The sequence below is a fragment of the Grus americana genome, chromosome 1 (genome assembly GCF_028858705.1).
Source record: "Grus americana isolate bGruAme1 chromosome 1, bGruAme1.mat, whole genome shotgun sequence".
NCBI classification, from domain to species: Eukaryota; Metazoa; Chordata; class Aves; order Gruiformes; family Gruidae; genus Grus; species Grus americana.
Genome location: NC_072852.1, coordinates 85,635,049 through 85,655,042, shown reverse-complemented (window position 1 = coordinate 85,655,042; position 19,994 = coordinate 85,635,049). Strand labels below are relative to the sequence as shown.

The following is a 19,994-nucleotide window of genomic DNA, read 5'->3' as shown; positions in this document are numbered from 1 at the left end:
TCATGAGGTCAAGCAAGAGACTCTCTAAACAAGAACATTATAGACAGTATACTATCCTAATTAAAGCTGCTTTAAAAAGTGTAAATAAACAAGTAAAACAAAGCTAAGAAAGCTGCATGGTCCAAGGAGCAAATCTGCTGCTCCTGTAATGAGTTAAATGTAGTTCATGACTGCCTACTTCTGAAATGCAGCATGCTCACACCAAGACAAAACTTCATGAAACCAGCTCCAAAAAAAAAAAAATCACTTATTTTTTCCTGAGAATCTAAAGACAGACAAAAAAGAAAAAAGCCACAATATTTTCTTTAAATCTGGCCCTAGTGGTTTTACTGTAATTCTTTTAACAGTACAGAGAGATTCCCAGAAACAGGAGGAAACTGGAGTGGCAAACAACTACAATAGCAAAGATTTCCACTGGGAGACAGCACTAGGAAGAGTAAAACCTTTCCTCAGCTTGGGAAGCAGTATAAATATACACTGGTGAAATCCTCTGCTTTATTAATTCATATTTTAATCCCTTCCCTGAATTTCTATTGTATATACAACATACTAAAATTACAAGCTAATAGGTTAATAAAGTTCATCAGAACAGAAGTGCCAACCTGTTCCACTGTGGGAAAGGGATTTAGGGCCAAAGAAAGTCTCTTATGCAATTCCAGAACAACACAAACCACTATTTGTAAGGCTCTGATAACAAGTGAATGTCACAAACACCCATCTTGACACAAGCAGGGATAAACTGATAACGAGGGAATGTCGACCAAGAACAGAACCTGTGGAGGCAGGATATCATCTTGTGAGCCCACTCCCTTATTCCTGAAGCATGCAGACAAAGACCATCTGTCTTCTGCGTGTACGTGCCTGTGAAGGATCATTACTTGGTCAACCCCAAGGAGGGGGGACTGTGAAACCCTCAAGATTCCCACAACACACTGACTCATTTCTAGAACATTCCTGAGTACATACTGTGCCTGCTCAGTGATGACAGACCCTCGCCAATGAGATGGGCGCATTGGGTTATAAAAAGGGGAAGCATAAGTTCTTGGCACGCCTGCCACCTGAGGACTACAACTACGAGCAGAGAACATCGCTGGATCCAAAGGTGATGATACCTCTTCTCTTTTCCTCCCTCTCTTTCTCTCTCTCTTTTCTTCTCTGTCACTCTTTTTTGTCTCTCTAACTTCGTTTTCGGCACATTAGGGTAATATCATTACAAGTTTTGCCAAGCGTCTATCTTTTGTAGTTCTGCTGAGTTTTAAGTAAATTTGTGATTTGTTTGAACCTCTCGAGTAATTGTTGTTACTCCTGACTACCGCACAGAGAATTAAAGAGTTAACCTCACCCTTACTCATCACGTGAGACAGGACACTATTCAATATACCAGGCCATATAGCCAAGGTAAGAATTGGCTGAGTGCATTAACCAGAACCTCCCTGGCTGCAACAAAGGGTTTAGGTTATATATTATAAACCTGCAGGAGTTGAAGGGAAGAGGAGTAAAAGGAATTCCAAGGTGATCTTGAGAAGGGAAAGCAACAGAGCTTCTAAAGCACAGAATTGCCTGGAATAGTCCGAAAGGGATTTCTGAGCAGGATTCATTGTGCATTGCTGCCTGCTTCCAAAAAAACTAAGAAAATTTGATGTACATTCAGTCTAAGTAAGTTACTTCCTCAGTGATACACTTGATTTATTACCAGTTTTTCACTTGAACAGTCATCTTCCAAAAGCTTTAGATTTTAATCTCTTAGATCTAAAGGGAAACTTTTTAAAATTAGCTTCTCTTGTAAAATTCTTACAGCCTACACAGCACTGATGAGGGAGGAGGTGCTTCAGACAAATTACTCTTTTTACTTAGAAAAACAGAAACTGTACTCCTACTGCCAGATCTTTGGGACCTGCTGAAGGAGTGCTTCTTGAGAGCTGGCTGTCATCTTCTGACCCACCTGCTATTTCTGTACAACTGTCTGTCTTGCTGCAAAGCTGATTGACAAATATATGCTTCTCCAACTACAGCTGGAGGGCTCTATTGCAGGGTTCAAATTCTGAACTGAATTATACTAATTTTGCAGTAGAAAACAATGCAATTACTTGCATTTTCTTGAAAAAAATATGAAAAGAGGAGATTTTGAAGAATGTACCAACATTTTGCTCCATCAAATTCCCTGAGGACAATTTACTGACTTTGATGAACTGGGGCCACACTTAACATTGTTACTAAGTCAATGTTTTCCCAAACTCATGCTTTTATTCTTAAAAAAAAAAAAAAAAAAAAGAGGGTTTTTTTGTTGTTGTTAGGAAAACAAAATGTTATTGTTGGTCTCATAGGTGTATTTTTTGTTTATTTGCTCATTTTGGGCTTACTGTAAAAATACATAGAACCTTTCAATATGAGGTTTTTAAAATTAAAAAAAAAAAAAAACAAAACCCAAAACCAAAAAACCCAAACATAACCAAAGATACCACTGGAACTTAAAGAGAAATTATCTGCATTGCCACCCAATGTGCTCTGTGCTTTCATGACATCCATGCTTACTTATCTGAAAATACCAATCTTTTACTTTGCTAAATAAAAAGACAGAGGTCAAATAGCTAAGAGGAAGATCTGAACCCAGTTCTGCTATACGTATTAAACCAAAACACTTTGCAACACTAATTCTTGTTATTCAAGATAACCTCAAGACCCAAAGTGCAAAGCTGTGGTTTCAAGTCCCAGGTAGAATGTGCTTTCTTGCAATTTCAGAAAACCTCTTGCGTGTTTGAAAGTTGAGCACATTTGATACTTTGAAATGGAATGAAAAATTCTGAACAACCAGTATTAACATAATCTCTAAATAAACAGCATTATATAATCAGGGAGGAGTAAATCTTTAATATAATTACTATATTATAGACACATCAGAAAACTTTGTTTGCAAGATCTGTTCCACTGAAGTTAATTGGATTTTAGATATTCAGTACTTTTTAGATACTCAGCACTCTCTGTTGAAAATCATGCTTCCTATCACATGACTAAAGATTAAAAAGCTTAATGTTAGCATCTTGTATTTGAAGCAATGCTTCATTAATGGTAAGTAGTACTGAACTAACAAACAGCAGGATGCAGAAGTGATTAACACTTGGTACCTTTTAAGGAAAACACTGATTTACTTTATTGATTTATGTCTTTGCTATAGAGAGCGAACATCATGAAAAGTTCAATCAAAATGAACTATACTGATTTCAAACTCGCGTTTGCAATACAGGGATTCTAGTTAACTAGTCATTCTAATCAAGTATAATGAATAACTGTAACAGTATGTCTAATGTACAGTTAGTTAAGTATAAAACATTATTATTTTGTATATTAATAAAATAATGGGTACCAAATCCATTAGAGAGCATTGCAGTTTACAGTCTCTGGTATCCAAATCTCTATTAATCCACTAGTGAATTACAAGGAAGAGGGGACAATAAGAAAGCTATCACTGGCTCCAAAGAATTAGGGTTTCTGAATTGCTGGAATTAACGTAAAAGACTTTCATTTATAATTTTTATTCACTGTCACTAAATTACTGTAAAATCAAATGGAGGAGATGTGTCTCACCCCAGTTTTTTGTCAATGGAACTGCATTGATTTCAGCTGAATTACACTTGACTTAAAGTGTTGAGTGGAATAGGGATAATCCAGTATCTTCAAAAGGTCTGTATTTGTAATATTATCTTTGATTGGATCAGTGGAAATAAAAACAAATATAAAGAAACATCCTCTCAAGTGTTCTGAGCATCCTTATTTCTGTCTTAAGTGAACCAGACACTTACACACATACTGAAGTTGTCAGACATGGTAAACAAATGCTCATGGTGAAATAGAAGAAATGTACTTCATTTGTTCTTTGGAACCGTTCGTAACCCTTTTTATACTGCATCTTTTGCAACATCTACTTTAGAACCTGAAGTATAAATTTATCAGAACTCTAAGCATAAAATCTAGAATCAAACAGATACAAATGTTTTTACGTTCCTTGCAAAAACAGATATTGGAACTTTTTATATACACATACATACACACACATATATGGGTCTTCCATTACGTGAAAATATATGCCATTCAGTTTTTTGAAAGACAATAAAATCATAATCCATGAAATCTTCTATGGGTCTGGATTTACCAAAATTACCACTAACAACATATTTGTTTGCATTCAGTTACTTCAATGAGATAATGTATATTGGTAAAGCCAATAGCACAGCAAGCATCTGCACTCCTATCTTTTTTCAACTTTGCAGAATTAGTACAGGTCATCACAAAACTCAACAACACACAACTGCATAGAAAGCTCTTCAGAGCTAGTAATCTGAGCAATTTATGGTGAGGTTTTTGCTTTTCCAATATAGGTAGTTAAAAGTGTTTCACTTGCATTTTCTTATATGCAAACACATCTTTGTTTCTGAGGATATGGAAGGTTTCTAAATTTTATATAGATGCTGTATCATAGCATCGTAGGTTGTAGTTTGCACTGAATTTATTTTGCTAACGCTCCCCAATTTCATCCGTAAGTATTGGAGAAGAAATGGATTAACACAATGAAATATTATTGTGAACACTGAAAAATGCTAAAATACTGTTCCTCTATACTTCCTACATATATAGGTGATGCAGCTGAGAGTTCACCATTGTCTGGCAGGTGAAACCAAAGTGAAACACTATTTACATAATTTTGCTGAAAAAAGAGAAGGATAAAAATGTTGGACTGAATATATTCATGATGCTGTGGCAAACTGCAAAGTAATGAACTTATTCAAGTTTCAACTTTGTCTGCAAGAATGGCATGAAATTCCTGGCGCATTTTTTTAAAATTCACTTACTTCGATTTTCCACTTTTTTGTTGCTTTGTCTGTGGAAACAAATGCAAGCATTACGTAAGACTTCAAAGAGATTATTTTAAATCCTACATATCTCTTTAAAGTTACCAGGAGAGTGTTACAATATTTAACTCTAAATTAATCAGTCTCAACTCATTAAGGGCATTAGGAGTTTCTCTCATTGTGCATTTCACATAGCCAATTTTGTTTTACCTGCATGTCTTGACGAGTGATGAAGCCTTTGCCTTCCAGATCACAAATCTGAAAGAACTCATGTGCTTTTCCCAACACAGTTAGTCCTGGGTCTTGTTCTCCAGTCCTGCTCCTCTCTGCATCTCCTGGTGGCACAGGACTGGCGCAGTCTCCTCGTATTCTGTCCATGATCACAGTCTCAGAACAGGAATATTTTGGGATGCTGCTATCCCATTTACTCACAAATTCTGATCTGAAACCTGTGCATGGAAGGTAAGGAAAAGAGCAAATCAGACCCTCTTGATGCCTTCCACAATCTCTTAGCAACCATCTCTTTAATTAGGCACTAAAGCTTTGAAAATGCCTACCCTTGATGGGCTGCACTAAAGACACTGCAAATGGGACAATGAATGAGGAGGGGGGAGTCTGAAGGAAGGAGAAAACAAAACTAGCTCTGAAAAGGAATCTCAAAGCAAAATCAGCAAATTTAACAAGAAATATAGACAATCAACGTGAACAAGAAAACACAGGAAATACAGGTAAATTAAAAAATAATTTAAAGTCACTACAAGTATTCAACTGATATCCTGTTGACTCTGACCATCTTAACATATCACAATTTGCATCCAGTGCTTTGGAATACAGTTCATATAATAGTTATAGAATGGAAGGTGATTGATAACTGATGGACTTCCCACATTGTGTGTAAGTATAAAAGCACTGTAAATGGGCCATTGACTTCAAACCAAACTAGGACTTATCAAAGTCCTCATCAGAGCAAATGACCTAGCCCCTCTGAAACCATGTTTTGCAACTCAGATCATCCCAGGACCATTCTTCAAATACTCTCCAAAGCTGAAATAATTTTAGCTTAATGACCGAAGAACTTAGCTGTCAAAATCCTTCCTAAATCAGAGTTACAAGCAGCAAAAGAAAAAAATATTCTAAGAGGAGGCAAAGGATGGCCACACCCAACACCATCCCACTTTAGGAAACTCCTTCTCAGGATGGGTCTTACTTCAATTTTAACATACGGCAGTCAGGCGTGCTCTATAAATCCCAAGACCAGCTATTTGAACAGAGCCACTGCCCCTCCTCCTGCACACAGGACGCAGGCACTGGGTACCACTCAGCAGCATGCCACATGAGCTCTTGGCTGGGGTTTACCATGCTCCACACCCCAAAAGGCACTGAAGCCTACCAGAGCACCCATGCTGGCAGCCAAACAGACCCTGGAAAACTAACAAGGCTAGAAAATGCTGTCACAGGGAATATGGGTCAGACATAGCAAGGGATGTTTGGCTACGACAGCTGCCTGAAGAGCTGTACTTTCTCTTACGAAGAAAATTTCTAGCTCAGAAAATCTGACCAACCATCAGTAGCTGGAAAGATACATGAAGGAAAAGATGACCTGGAGTGCTGCATCCAGTTCTAGGGGCCCCAGTACAAGAGAGACAAGGAGCTGTTGGAGAGAGTCCAGAGGAGGGCCACGAAGATGATCAGAGGGCTGGAGCACCTCTCCTGTGAGGACAGGCTGAGAGAGTTGGGATTGTTCAGCCTGGAGAAAAGAAGGCTCCAGGGACACCTCAGAGCAGCCTTCCAGTACCTGAAGGGGCCTACAGGAAAGATTGGGGAGGGACTGTTTACAAGGGCATGGAATGATAGGACAAGGGGTAATGGCTTTAAACTGAAAGAGGGTAAATTTAGATTAGATCTTAGGAAGAAATTCTTTACTGTTAGAGTGGTGAGGTACTGGAAGAGGTTGCCCAGAGAGGCTGTGGATGTCCCCTCCCTGGAAGTGTTCAAGGCCATGCTGGATGAGGCTTTGGGCAACCTGGTCTAGTTGGAAGGTGTCCCTGCCCATGGCAAGGGGGTTAGAACTAGATCATCTTTAAGGTCCCTTCCAACCCAAACCATTCTATGATTCTATGATCACTCCGCAACTGCCCTGTTTCTTAATCCCTTTCCTGACATTTCCAATATTACAGTCTCAAAAACAGTATATGAACTAAATGTATCTTTGCTCTGACTCTATATAGCCATCCACAAGTGGATCACACGGAAATGCCACTGCAAGCCACATTCATACTACAGTGATATAGTAGTCTGGATGAGATTTTCCTTTCATACTGCTTTTACACACCTAAACTTCACTTACTTCAATACAGCTCATTCTTGACTGATACCAGTGTATGAGGTAATCAAAATCAGGCCAGTTTCAACTTTGAAGTGACGCTAACTTAAAAACAGGTTTAAAAATACCAAAAATCAGTGGGACAAGTACAGTCTAAAGATGGTCTTGACAAGATCTGACCCAGACTCCAAGTGCATTGGACATAATTTTTTTTTTCACATCTCAACAATTTCTCAAAAGCTCACAACTGCAGGAACAGGCCAAGCTAATCATGATAGTAAGTGCCGCTGGTGCTTGTGGTTTCTGCACCGTCAATTAGACTTCCTTAAGAAAAAGAAAAAAGAAAAACTGTGCAAGCAATATCTAGTCAATTGCATAGGAAAGAATAGAAATATGAAGAGATTAAAAATGGTGGAACAAAAAGGCAACATATACAGTCCGATAAAGTTGTTTACATTTAGCAAACAGTACAGCTACAATTCAGAAAACGTCACTATGCTTTCTAAATACTTCCATACCACAAAATGAAATTACATGCATCGCAGGAGCGTCACCTTCTTACAAGTTGCCCCACCTTTCATATACATCATAAAAACTCAGTACACAGCAAGCATCTTGCATACAGCAGAAAACTAAATTACAGCATACACTAAAATTCTTAGTCCTTATAGTACCTTCCAAAGCTGGCACAGTTAATCTTAATTCCTAGAGTGTCCTGATACTTTGCAAATGCTGGTAATAACATGAAAGATTAAAACTGCAATTTGCCCCATGTTACAGGATCAGCAATATAATTATTCCAAGGCCAGTTTTAAATAACTTAGGTAGTTCCATTCACTCATCCATCTCCTTTAGAAATTAAACAGCTTACAAATTCAAAAGACTATTCTATCCTATTAAGACATTTGATTTCCATTCTTTTAGCTACAAACAAGCACTTCATTATGCAAAACAGGTTGTATCATGAGCTGATGCAAACAAGCATAGCTCCAAATAATGCTAAACAAGGATGTGGTCTTTATGAGGTTTTTACAGATGATTAATCATGAGATATTTTTTGACTGGCCTGCAAAAGGTAGGTCACTGTTAGTATTTCAAATGACATTTTCATTGTGATTTTCCAGTCAGGTGTACTGTAAATCACCAAACTCTAGAGGTACAGAACACTGCTAGTGCACAGATTTCATACTTGTGAGAACTCCATTCTCCCTAATTGTGATAGTTAAAAACTTACAGAGCTGTTTTACCTGCATTCATGCCTCTGAGTTTCTAGCTTTCAGTAAAATTACCTTTTTTTTTTAGCATCTGTCTACAGGTACAAACTTTCTGCAGCACACTTCGAAACATGAATCATCAGCAGAAAAATGTAGTAAGCTTGCTTAATACTGAGGTCACCGTGGAGTTATGCAAAATATTCTTATAAGACATAAAATTTATATTTTACAAACAATGGAAAATAAAAATTAGTTTGTGTACTTTTGCTACAATATTTTGGTTGAAGGAGAAATCTATTCTCCTTCAACCAAATTATCATTGTTAAAATAACCTGCAACTGTTCTGTAGTATGCCTGACACGTGAACACGACCTCTTCAGAACCAACTTATAGTTATCTTTTAGTACTATGCTGAAAAGCTTCTAAAGCAGCAGCTTTAAATGTACCACCAAAATTATTTTAAGTTGGCACAAGCTTGCTGAAAGAAGTCATTCTGTTCTCTATTACTGTGCTCTGCCCTTGGATCAGTGTTCATCCAGTTAGACAATGAAGTCTGTTGTAGAGTCCTTTAAATTTAATCTGGAAAATTATAGTTTATTTAGCTCAATTAAGGCCAAGTGGCCCATCAAGGAAATACATCAAAGAAAAACAAAAAATAAAAAAGCAGGACCTACAGAGAATGAGAGAAGAATGGGACTCCTAAGACCAAAGAGAGCACAATAACCATCCTCAAGTACATAGAATTTTGCTAGATACAGGATTGGAGAAAAATACTCCCTATGCACATAATGCAATACACAAGAAGTAACACTCCTGCGCTGTAACAGGGCAGCCAAGCTAGACATGAAAAACTATCTAATGCTACAGAACGTAGAGCACTGAACCACTGACTGCAAAGGTAGTGCAACTGCCATCATGGAAGAACAGACCAAACACAAATCTGTGAATAGTGGCATAGGTGATGATTCCTTGAGAAAGATAGATAGATAGATCAGTGGACCTCAATGTTACTTTTAGCCATTTAAAAAATATTCTATGACAGTTTGAGGTAAAAATTCAGGTCCCATAATTAAAACAACTAACAGAGACACAAAGTTGTGCACCCCACCACCCCCCAAAAAAAAAAAATCTGTATTTTTTTCCTCTACTATGACTAAGGCAATTACCCTTTAAACTCTCATGGAAGCATTATAAAGCCTGACCTAACCATATGAACACCTGGACTGAACAAGATGAAAAATGGGACTTTCATTCCTCCAATTTTTACTTTTCAAGTAAAAACATGCAACTCTCGTGCTTCTGCTTCAGAAAGGCACTGGGATGTGTCATAAAAGCCTCTTTTCTTCCACATAGCCTGAAGTCACTGGCTAGGTAACGTCTCTCATGACACACACAATCTTTCATGAATCTTCATCTTAAGAGACAGTGTACCATGGGGTGGGTGTGGAGAGTTTAACTGTGGAGGGAGAGATCTGAGACAGGTTGGAGTTGCTATGAGGGACCACAACAGGATGGTCTGGAAAAAATGTGTCATGAAAATAATTTCAGGGGAGCAGCAAAGGCAGACAACAAAGGAATCCTGCATCCACTGACCTAAAAAAATTATGCAGAAAATTTTTTCCTGTGAGTAAATTTGTGTGGGAGAACCAAAGTCTGTTTACAATCAGTCATAATAGAAACCCTCCAACCAGCCCTGACTGTAGCTTTTAAACATTAAGGGAACCATTAGGATCACCTACTTTGACATTCTGCATAATGCAAGCTCAAAGTTTCATTTATACCACAACAAGTTTTTAGATGGCCAAGAAATTACTTCCAATTTATTTCAAGGTAAGGGAGATGAGCAGAAATCAAGGAGGGAAAAGACCTGGGAGAAGATGTTGTGGGTTATAAATATGTTGTAATCATATAAATGAAATTCCTCATTTTCAGAAGATGACTGGTTAAGGAAAAAACATACCAGGTCATATATCAGAAGCATAGTCTCCACAATATAACTGGGAAACAGGAGAAAACCAGAAAAGATGCTTAAAGTGACAGCATTAACAATTCCAAAACAGGCTACCGAAGACTGTGGAGACAGACCACTCACCCCCCACTTGGCATTTGTCCCTAGATGAATCCACAAATCCAAATGTTGGTAAAAAAACCCCAAACTATGTCACTTCTGTGCACAATGATGCAGGATCCCACCTCTGACTGGTGATCATGTCCTTATTAACCTTTTATAACATCTCTATCCAAGCAACTAGTTTTCACTGGGTTTGTAAAAAAATTTGCGTCTCCCAAAGGCTAGCTTCCCACATAGATAAAGTCACTTGCCTGGCTTCTTGCTGGCCTCTATGGAAGTAGTAAACAAAACTATCCATGTATTAAGATTCAGATGTCCAAAGGTAACAGAGGTAAGCAAAGGAAGCAGGCAGATTCATTCATTCCCCATCCTGCTCCTTCAATATGGAAACATTAATGAAAAACAACTAATGTGCATGCAACAATAATCATAGAACCTCTCACTTTCCTTCCAGCACTATCTTTCTCTGATTTTTATTGCCTAAATATTAGCAGTTCTTAGGGACCCATACTGAAAAGGCAAGGTGAAGTTAAATGGACCTGCTTAGTGCTGCTAGGCTCCTTGAGAAGTAAAGCTACTCTAAGTAGTTAGGATTTTAGTGGAAATGCATCTTTTCCTCTTGTTTCATTGCCTTGGATGCTTCCTTTTTAATGTATTTAAGAAATGAAAAGCTAAGAACTGTCCGGAAATGCAAACTTCTTATAAAAGCACCCTGAATTTAGGGGCAACAATAATCATGGAAATCGCTGTTGCAGAATAATCACGGGATCATCATAGCTGTGAGAACACCCTGCCTGTAGTCTCTGCATGCTTCAAGGCTCCATGCTCTCCTGCTCTTCCTGCCTTATTCAAGGACACTGTCTCCAAGAAGACCTGTTCTCCCTCCCTCTTGTTCCTTGCCTGCCTGCTGGTTGCAACAACCTTGAGTCTTCAAGGAACTTTTGAGCTACCTAACACCCGAGCAGGATGGTGGTATAGGTGTGTATGTGTATTTGAGTGTGTGTTTTCCCCACAAATTCTGCCTCTATCTCTCTAACTTACCAATAAATCCTTACTGCATAGAAATAAAATTTGGCCAGTTATGTATTTTGGGCAACAACTCCAGCTAACATTTGTGGCTGCAGCATTATCTTTTTATAAATGTTTGCATGTAAAGAGTAGTGACATTAGCAGTTATAGGACTTGTATCAGAACTATACAGAACTATTTTACCATTATTTTGACTTCTTTCCAAAACATATTAGTTCAGGGAAATAAAACCTATTGTTAAGAAGGAGCACCTTACAACACATGCAACAAATTCCAAGCATGGTGAAGTCAAAACTGAGCTGACTTCATCTGACTGCATGATTTATTCTGTTGCATTATCCCAAGCACTGAAATTAAATGCAAATAACTACATTAATAATAGCTTTATATTAGTAAATAATGTAACCTGCAACACGATGTTGTGGCAGGAGGTACTACCAATTCACATGAGCTGTTCCATTTTTTGACAAATTATTTGCATTGGAAACAGACATCTGCCTCTGAAGTAAAGGCCTGGAAAAAGTTTAAGTAAAGCAGTATATGTTCCTTTTTATTGTCTTATCTTTCAGGGCTTCCTAATGACTCACTGCTAAATGGAGCTACTTTCAGCTGGTGAAATCTGCTTGACAAGAACATCTTTAAAGTACACCATTTTCACAAAAAAAAAAAATCTTGAAATATTCTGCCTCCTCTGAAAGTCCTTGCTAAAAATGTAACTTCTGGGAAAAAAAAAAAAAAATCCTTTTATCTGCCTGAAAACCAACAAAAATTTGGCTTGAAATCTAAAATATACTCTCTAGTTTATCAAGGTATGTTACATCTTTAACCTAAATTAAAGGATTTTTAAAATGCAAATTAAATATTCTCTTCAAATAAAAATTCATTTTTAATGGAAAATTTCAGTTTACTCTGTCACTGACCTTAGTCTAGCTAATGCAGATTGCACTTGAAGACCTGAAAGGCATGTTCCAAGTGTCGTCTTAGTTATTTGGCTCTTGGTTTGCAGTTGGGTTTGCAAGAATTCTTGTTTTTAAAATTTTCAGAATTTCTAAAACTATAAACTTGCTCTTGGAAACCACCTTTACCTGAGTCAGTGGGACAGTTTGTATGGGACACAACCATGTGAGTGAGGCATAGGAATATTTAATTTGCTAGTTCACTGTTTTTCCATTGCAAGAAGTAACGGTAAAGTATGATACAAGTGTCATATTTTCCTATATGCAGTACAAGATAACCCTCATGCTATCTCTTCTGCATAGCTCACTTCCAAGGTCTGGGAAACACATATAAACAAATCCACTTATCTATATTTGATTGTTAGGCTTGGTGTACCTCATCCTGTTTAGTTCTTAAAAAAACTCTAGCAACACAGTTAAAAATGCATCGTTACAGATTCTTAATTGGATTTTAATTCTGCACTGCTTTCAAGTGGAAATAAAACTTCCACATTCTCTGTGAGTCAACTAGTAAAAAAGTTATTCTTGCAATTGTGCAGGATCCCCGCCCCCATTTATGCTGCTCTCTAATGAGCGGAAGTACCCCAGCAAGACCCTTCTCCTTTCTTGACACCTTCTCTGTCAGAATAAGGGATGAGTCATGTGAGGAAAATGGGGCTATTGCAGGATACTGCAGATAGGGAGAATATCTTCTGGAGTGACTTTCTGGAGGTCACAGGCTCTTCAAAGGGGCTCAGCAACGTAGTGACTTCCCACTGCGCAACAGGTATGGTCACTTCATCATTTCTGTCTGGCAAAAATAAAGTATCTCAGCAAGGAGTAGTCTGGGACACAACAGAACAAACAGAGGCACAGCAGAAGGAGAGCATGAGAAGGAAGTCAAATTAGACCGACACATGACACACAATAAATCTGATAGTGACTAATGAGGCAGATTGGACCTTGTTTATCTGACCCTCTGGTGATTCACCTTACTAAATGTGGAGAACTACTACCCCAGAAAAGGGCACTGGTGCTTAGAAATGCAGGCAAATATTTATCACCATTTTTTTGTTTTCTCTTTGGATAAAAAAATAAATCAGATTTAGACTGAAAACTCTAGGCCCGACCTGTCTGGAGAGAGCTCCAATTAGTCTTTAACTGAGTTTCAGCCAGTTTCTTGACACATCCATGCAGAACCACCACAATGCCTAAGTCATGGACAGTGGAATCAATCATGTCTTTACATCAGGTTTAACTTAAACTGATTTAATTTGCATTTTTAACAAGAGAAATAAAACCCTAAAGATGTATTACTCCCTCCTTATATGTAGAGCTGTACATTCATACATACTTATACTGCAAATTAGCAAACGATGGAGACGGAATCTGGGCAGACTTCTTTACCCCTCCATACGACCACTATTTACCCATCTACAAAACTATGATAGTATATTATTTGTCCATGAACAGAAACAGGAGGAGGAAAAGAGAGAGATCTGTTAGAAGCAGCACATGCATCCTGTAGGCTGACGAAACCACAAGAAAAGCTTGTGGAGTAATGCTCTTCAGTGTATTAACTTCTGCTACTTTCTTTACAGTTCTTTTCTAGTCCATCACAGGATAGGAGGAAAAGGGAGGAGAGGTGTCTCATGCAGAGCCAGATATACCTCCTTCACTTCAGCAGCAGTGAATTTAAGCCTCTGAGAGCTGGCAGACCAGGAGGCTGTAAACTATTATTACTCTTAATCTCATTTGCTACTTAATCCATTCACAGACATACATCTGTTCTTTGTACTTGAAACACTGACTTTTGACTTCTTTTCTTGATGTCAAGAAAGATGAAAATTTAGTATAGAGAAGATTGACATTTAATTTTCACTCTTTTGGGTGTAACAGTTACCTACTGAGTTGTACAATACAGAAGTCCCTAATGATACATTTGGGACCAGATATCTGAGTCCTTAGGACATCCCACAGACAACCAATAAACTTTTACCAGTGCATCAGAATAATTCATATGCGCCATCTAAAAAAAAGTGAAACTAACCTGAAAACTATTGTTGAAAACCATAAAGTTGCAACTAAGAAAATTATGTTAAATTAGTCAAAGTGTTCCAGAGGGATTTCACCATTCTCCCAATTGTGACACTACCCAAGTTTCATTACATGCAGTTATAACCTGTTAAGAAATCTATTACCCTGGTAGCAGCAAGTTTCTTTTATAACTGTCATTTACAGTCATCACAAGCATTCAGTATCAACAAAGACAGAAAACTAAATCAGATACCCCACTAGTGATACAGTAGTGTAAGACTGACACCAAACTACTGTAGGGAACAGAAGAATCATTTTTACAACCATCAGTAGCAGCACTGCCTTCATCTTCACTAAGTACTTGGTGGGCCTGTTCCCACAAACTCAGTTATCTTTTGTATCTGCAGGGAAGCGTACACTGAAAACCAACTGGGCAACTCCTGAGGTAACCCGGACATAAAGCGATTTCTCTGTAACACTGTCTATTGGCCTTAGCACGAAGCTGCAGGAGGAATGCAGAAGCGCAAATACAAAGACTGCCAGTCAACAGCACTTTTGGGCAGCCCCTTTATGAATATTCTCTGTGTAGGAGGAGCCACGACACCTCACACTCCAGCACACTCGGCTGTCGTTCTGAATGCAAGCTTCTCACCCCATGTCGCTCCACTGTTGTACAAAGAAAGGAGACAAACTAGAGTGGGCTTAAACAACTTTCTCGCGTTCACGCCGGCAGGCAGGCGATACGGAGGCAGGAGCAGCCTGTTTGGCAACCGCTGCGGTTCCAATCCTGCTGTCTTCCAGCCTGAGAGCGAGCTGCGGGTTAACGAAAGGGCCCAGGGCTGCGAATGCAGCGTGCGACCCTGACAGCGGCTTCGGAAGTCCGTGCCGGCGCTGCCAGCGGGGCAGCCCCGGACAAGCCAGCGGGCAGGGCTGCTCCTCCGCCCGTACCAGCTTTTCCAAGCTTCCTTCCGGCAGGTACCGCCCGCCCCGCCGCCAGCGCAAGCCCCCGCCGCGGGGCGCAGCCCCCCGCTCCCGGCGGAGGCAGGGTCGCCGATCGGCACCTGGGGACAGGACGCGGGCTAGTAAGAGCTGCCCCTTGCCGGCTGCCCTGAACCTGCTAAGCCCCTGCCCGACCCCGCAGAGCCCGCAAAGGCGATGTTCTCTTGCAGACAGCCCCTCGCAGGAAGCAAAGCTTGCAACAGGCGGAGCGCGGCGGAAGAACAGGGCACTGTTGAGACACCAGGGCGCTGCAAGCGAGGGCGAGGCAGCGGCCGCGGGTGCCTTTGCGCCAGCAGCTTCGCTAGGGGAGTGATCTGGCTGTGCGCAGTCCTCTTCTTTTGCCTATCCCGATTCTTTTGGCCCATGATACTTTCCTCCGACTCACCACCCGCCGCTTCCTGTAGGCGCCCGGGAGAAGGCGCGATGCGACCCCTGCGCGGGGGTCGGTGCGGTTCTGCGCCGCCTGCCCACGCCTCAGGGTGGAAGTAAGACCGCAGAAAGGTGGAAACAACTTTCTAAACTTTGTTTCGAGCACGGGTGGCATAATCGGGCGAGGCGGGCTGCGCCCCAGGGGCGGGACAGCGAGCCCGTCCAGTCCAGCCTCCTTCCCCTCCTCTCCGTCTGGCGGGGCTGTGCGGTCGGAGCTCGGGCGCCCCGCCGGGGAGGCTGCTGCGGCGCGGGGGCCGGTCGCACCACACTTGTGGCAGAACCAACTCGCCCTCGGCGGCCAGTCGGGTCGGAGAGCCAGGGGCAGTCGAGGAGGCGCTGCCTGCCTTGGTCCCCTTTGCAGACAGGACTACGTGCACGATGGCCGTCTCGGATCAGGGCGTGGAGCTGTAACCTCTGTAACCTAAACGGCACAGGGCAGAAGAGCTTGGAAGGGTGCAGGGACACTCATCCAGTGCAAAGTCTTAACGTGCGACCAATCAAAATGGACCAACTAGGACCTTCCACACCTGTGATCCCAAATTGTCCCAAGTCTAGTTACATATCTATAGAAGATGGCAATGGGAGACAGAATTGACTTCACATTCATTTGGTTCAGAGATTTCACTTAGCCTAAAGTATATTTTGAAAAATGTGTAAATATTTGCATCTGGGATTAGTTTCTCCAGGTAGGCCCCCAGGAAGAGAAAAAGCCTCAATATAGTTCTCATCACTGTAAGATCTCCCAGCTGCAGAAGAGCTCTTAGGGCATGGTATCTGAAGAAGGCTTCATCTGCCTATTCTTGATCAGGTGATCTGGTAGCAGATGCCTGCTATGACACCAACTGCACTGGTCTGTTCTCTGGTCCTTACCCACACTCTCCATGGGTTCATGAACTGTCCCAAGGCAGAGCTCCCTGCACCCAAGGCACTCCTTTTCACAGCGTACAAGCCCTCCTACTTGCCTTCCCACCCCATCTTTCCTAACAGCGTGTAATCCTTCAGGCTTATCTCCTTAAAGTAAGCTACAATACCAGAGCACTGGCAAATAGCAAATCTTGCATCTATAAAGGGGAATGTGAGGAAGACCTGCAGACTACAGGCATGTATGCCTGATATATCTACTTACAAAGCACTACAAGTAATAGTTTAAGAGAGTTATTAAATGTGGAGTTGATGATTATGTAACTGAGTCTAACTAGGATGGCTTCTGTAAAGAGAAATTTTACTTCACTGTTACGATTCTTTGACTGTAGGCTTGTACAAGTTTCCAGAAAGCAAGCTTGAGTGTGGATTTACGGTACATTAAAGTGCTACTTGACATTTACTGCTCATATCCATGCTCAGTAATAAAGTAAATATTTGAAACTTGCTTATCACAGCAGCTACCTTATATGTACTGTGGGCTAAAATAGGCACACAGGTAGTTACGATGAAATCATCAGGATGTTGAATAGCTATAATACTCCACACATGATGACTTGACTCAGGCTAACTTTTCTATTTAGCTTTTTGCTATGTTAGTAAAATATTGGGTAAAAGATGGAATTACATTTCTTTTAAAGGTGTGGACAATGTTTCTTACAAGATTCTTTCAGAGAAACGAAGGCACACTGTCAGCCACAAGGTACTAGACATAATTCAGAAGCTTGTGGAGAAACTGAAGACAACATATAGAAAGAAACTTCTTACCACGTTGAAAACTATTCTAAAGGGCTTTACAGCATTCCATACTAAAACAATTCAGGGAAGATGGGGTGAGAAACAACATAGAAATGTTTCCAAGAAACATCCTCTATTCAGGATTAGCTAAGACTGAGGAAAATTCTAGAACAGCAAAGAGAATTTGTCACATGCATGGGGAAAAAAGCTCGCTGAAGTAGCATTTGCAGACTTAGTGGTAACATTAATGTATTAAGGCCCCAGAGAATATATCTTAAAACTGGGGTCTGCTGAGGCGCCTTGTTGCAACAAATCATTCCATTTTCTTCCTTATTATTTTCTGTGATGCAATTTAGACTTTCTGGTTTTTGTAAGAAAGTTTTTGGGCCTACTAAGGCATAGTAGAAGAGATGGTCACTGAGGTTGTCTAGGTCTTGTCTAGTCAGCTAATGCTGTTTTTACATATATCTGTGAATACTTTGGAGTAGAGCCTTACAGAGCCAGCTAGAAATGGGCTATTGCTCTGTTTTCATTCTGTCTCATAGCAAAAAGTTACAGGTTCTAGCTCTTCCTTAGGAAGAACAATCACTGGAGTAAGAAGCAAGACATACAATACTTCCAGTGTAGGACCACTACTATATTGCAGTACCCATGTAGATACACGTCAACTAGAAGACACAGCTTAGCAGTAGCTATTATAATTCACAATTTAAATTATTTGGCCTGGTATTGTTTGAAAATTTGGGTGAAATCTGCAGTTTGAATTGAACTGTCTTGTCTGGGTCTCCCAAACAAACAAAGAAATCTTCGCTTTTACTTCTTGTGAGTAGTAGTTGTGGGAGCTGCTGGATTTAATCACAGTAGCCAAAAGAAGAAACTGAGTATTTATCATTTCCAACTAAGTGAGTGTCCTGACTAAGTGTCACTTGACAGGTGAAACCTGCACCATGAGATCTATCCATTTTATGTCCTCTGCTTTAAAATGAATCTTTTTTCTTTCCTTTTTAGCAAAATTGGGAAGAATATTGGACTTAGATCGAACTATTCACAGACTGGAGGAGCAGCAAGAATAAGACCTATGTCTTTCAGAAGACTATAAACCACTCACTGTAATCATCAAACCCCAGAAGACCCACACAAGGAATGGACTACTTTAACATATAGCTAAAGGGTAAATTTATCACATTGAAATTTGGTGGGATTGAAACATTGGATTCCTATATACCACTGTGGAAATTCAGCCTCTGAGGTCCTGAAGAACTGTGTTTCAGAATAGAATTACGCTTTCAAAATTGCACTCATGTACTGCTGTGGTTTCTTTCAGCAGTTTCTGATCATATACCTTCATAAGAACTCAGTTCCCTACCTGATGAGGGCTGAGGCAAAGATCCTGCCACGTTTCAGCAGCCACAAGTTCATGAAAAGCCAGAATCAAATCCATTTCCATATCTCCCTCCTGGACTAAGTGAAAAGCAATCAGCTCATATGCTGTGATGTCAGAGACTATGAAGCTAACTGCAAAGAGAAAAAAGAGCCCAAGAATAAAGGTGCATATGCCTGAATGTACTTCTTAGCACAGTCTTAAATTACAGCAGTAAACAGAATACTTTAAAAAATTTCACTCTTTTATATGGGTCCAAAATTGTCCTCTATAAAGTCTAGGTACAAACTCACTTGATTTTCTTCAAGGACTAAACCCAAGAGATTTTGACAAACACTGGGGTGCAAAACATACTGTCCAGAGCTAGGATCCTTCTGACTGCTATGTTTAATGTAAAATGAGTTAGAAACTGGATGACAGTCTCTACCACTGGGTTACACAAATGCCAGAACTACAAACAGAAACAGGTAGTAGGCAGAAGACGGCTTGCAGCTCTTAAGTCAGGAAATGCCAGGTGTAATATAAAAATAAAAACCCCAACCTTTAAATAAACTAAGCTGTATTTCAGAGTTTGTATTTTCAGAGTATGGTGATATGTGTTTATTTCTGTCTAGAGAGCCATCATACTGTTCAGAGGCAAGAGGTCATTTTCTTCTACATTTAGGCTGTTCGTAACAGGTCTATTTTGACTTTCCACACTAATGCAGCTTTTAATTGCCTATGAAATTGCATCACCCTGAGGGAACTTCATAGTAACATTCAAAATCATGTTTTCCTTTTTTGTGATCAGGGATCAGAAGAAAAGTTACAGAAACTGGAATCATAAACATAGTGCAAGAAATTTACAGATCGGCTATAAAATGGAAATTGTATTAACTGAGAGCTAGGAAACTGAAGGCCTTCCAGTTTGACCTGTCCTTGAGCCACCTCACTTGCCAGAGTAAAGGAAATACATGTTTGACTTCATGCTCATGTCACCGGCAGCAGTATAAGTTTGATTGTGTTACACTGCAAAAAAAATGTAAGACTTTTCTAAAAATCAAGACTTAATCATGGAATTAATCTGGCTGTCA

General features: G+C 40.0%; 1 protein-coding gene and 1 long non-coding RNA gene across 9 annotated transcripts in view; one reads left to right on the top strand and one right to left on the bottom strand.

Moving 5' to 3' along the window:
- CRACR2A (calcium release activated channel regulator 2A) overlaps nucleotides 1–5,223 on the bottom strand; it is a 56,382-nt gene extending 51,159 nt beyond the window's left edge. For 6 of the 7 annotated variants that reach the window (XR_008577357.1, XR_008577358.1, XR_008577359.1 and 3 more), the window contains exon 1: nucleotides 5,055–5,223. Coding sequence is in view for 3 of the 7 variants with exons in the window: in XM_054827349.1 (XP_054683324.1) it covers nucleotides 5,055–5,222 (168 nt within the window). In the remaining 4 variants the exon portion in view is untranslated. Of the gene's footprint in view, nucleotides 1–4,844; nucleotides 4,874–5,054 lie in introns of all 7 variants that reach the window. The other variant, XM_054827382.1, reaches the window with a different exon arrangement.
- On the top strand, nucleotides 1,060–19,804 carry LOC129207145 (uncharacterized). Of its 2 annotated transcripts, none has more exons than XR_008577386.1 (4): nucleotides 1,060–1,102; nucleotides 5,135–5,306; nucleotides 11,208–11,430; nucleotides 18,549–19,804. It is a non-coding gene; the product is annotated as an uncharacterized LOC129207145 (long non-coding RNA). The 2 variants fall into 2 exon arrangements; XR_008577385.1 differs by lacking the exon at nucleotides 18,549–19,804 and adding an exon at nucleotides 12,051–12,124.
- The last annotated feature ends 190 nt before the right edge of the window (nucleotides 19,805–19,994 follow it).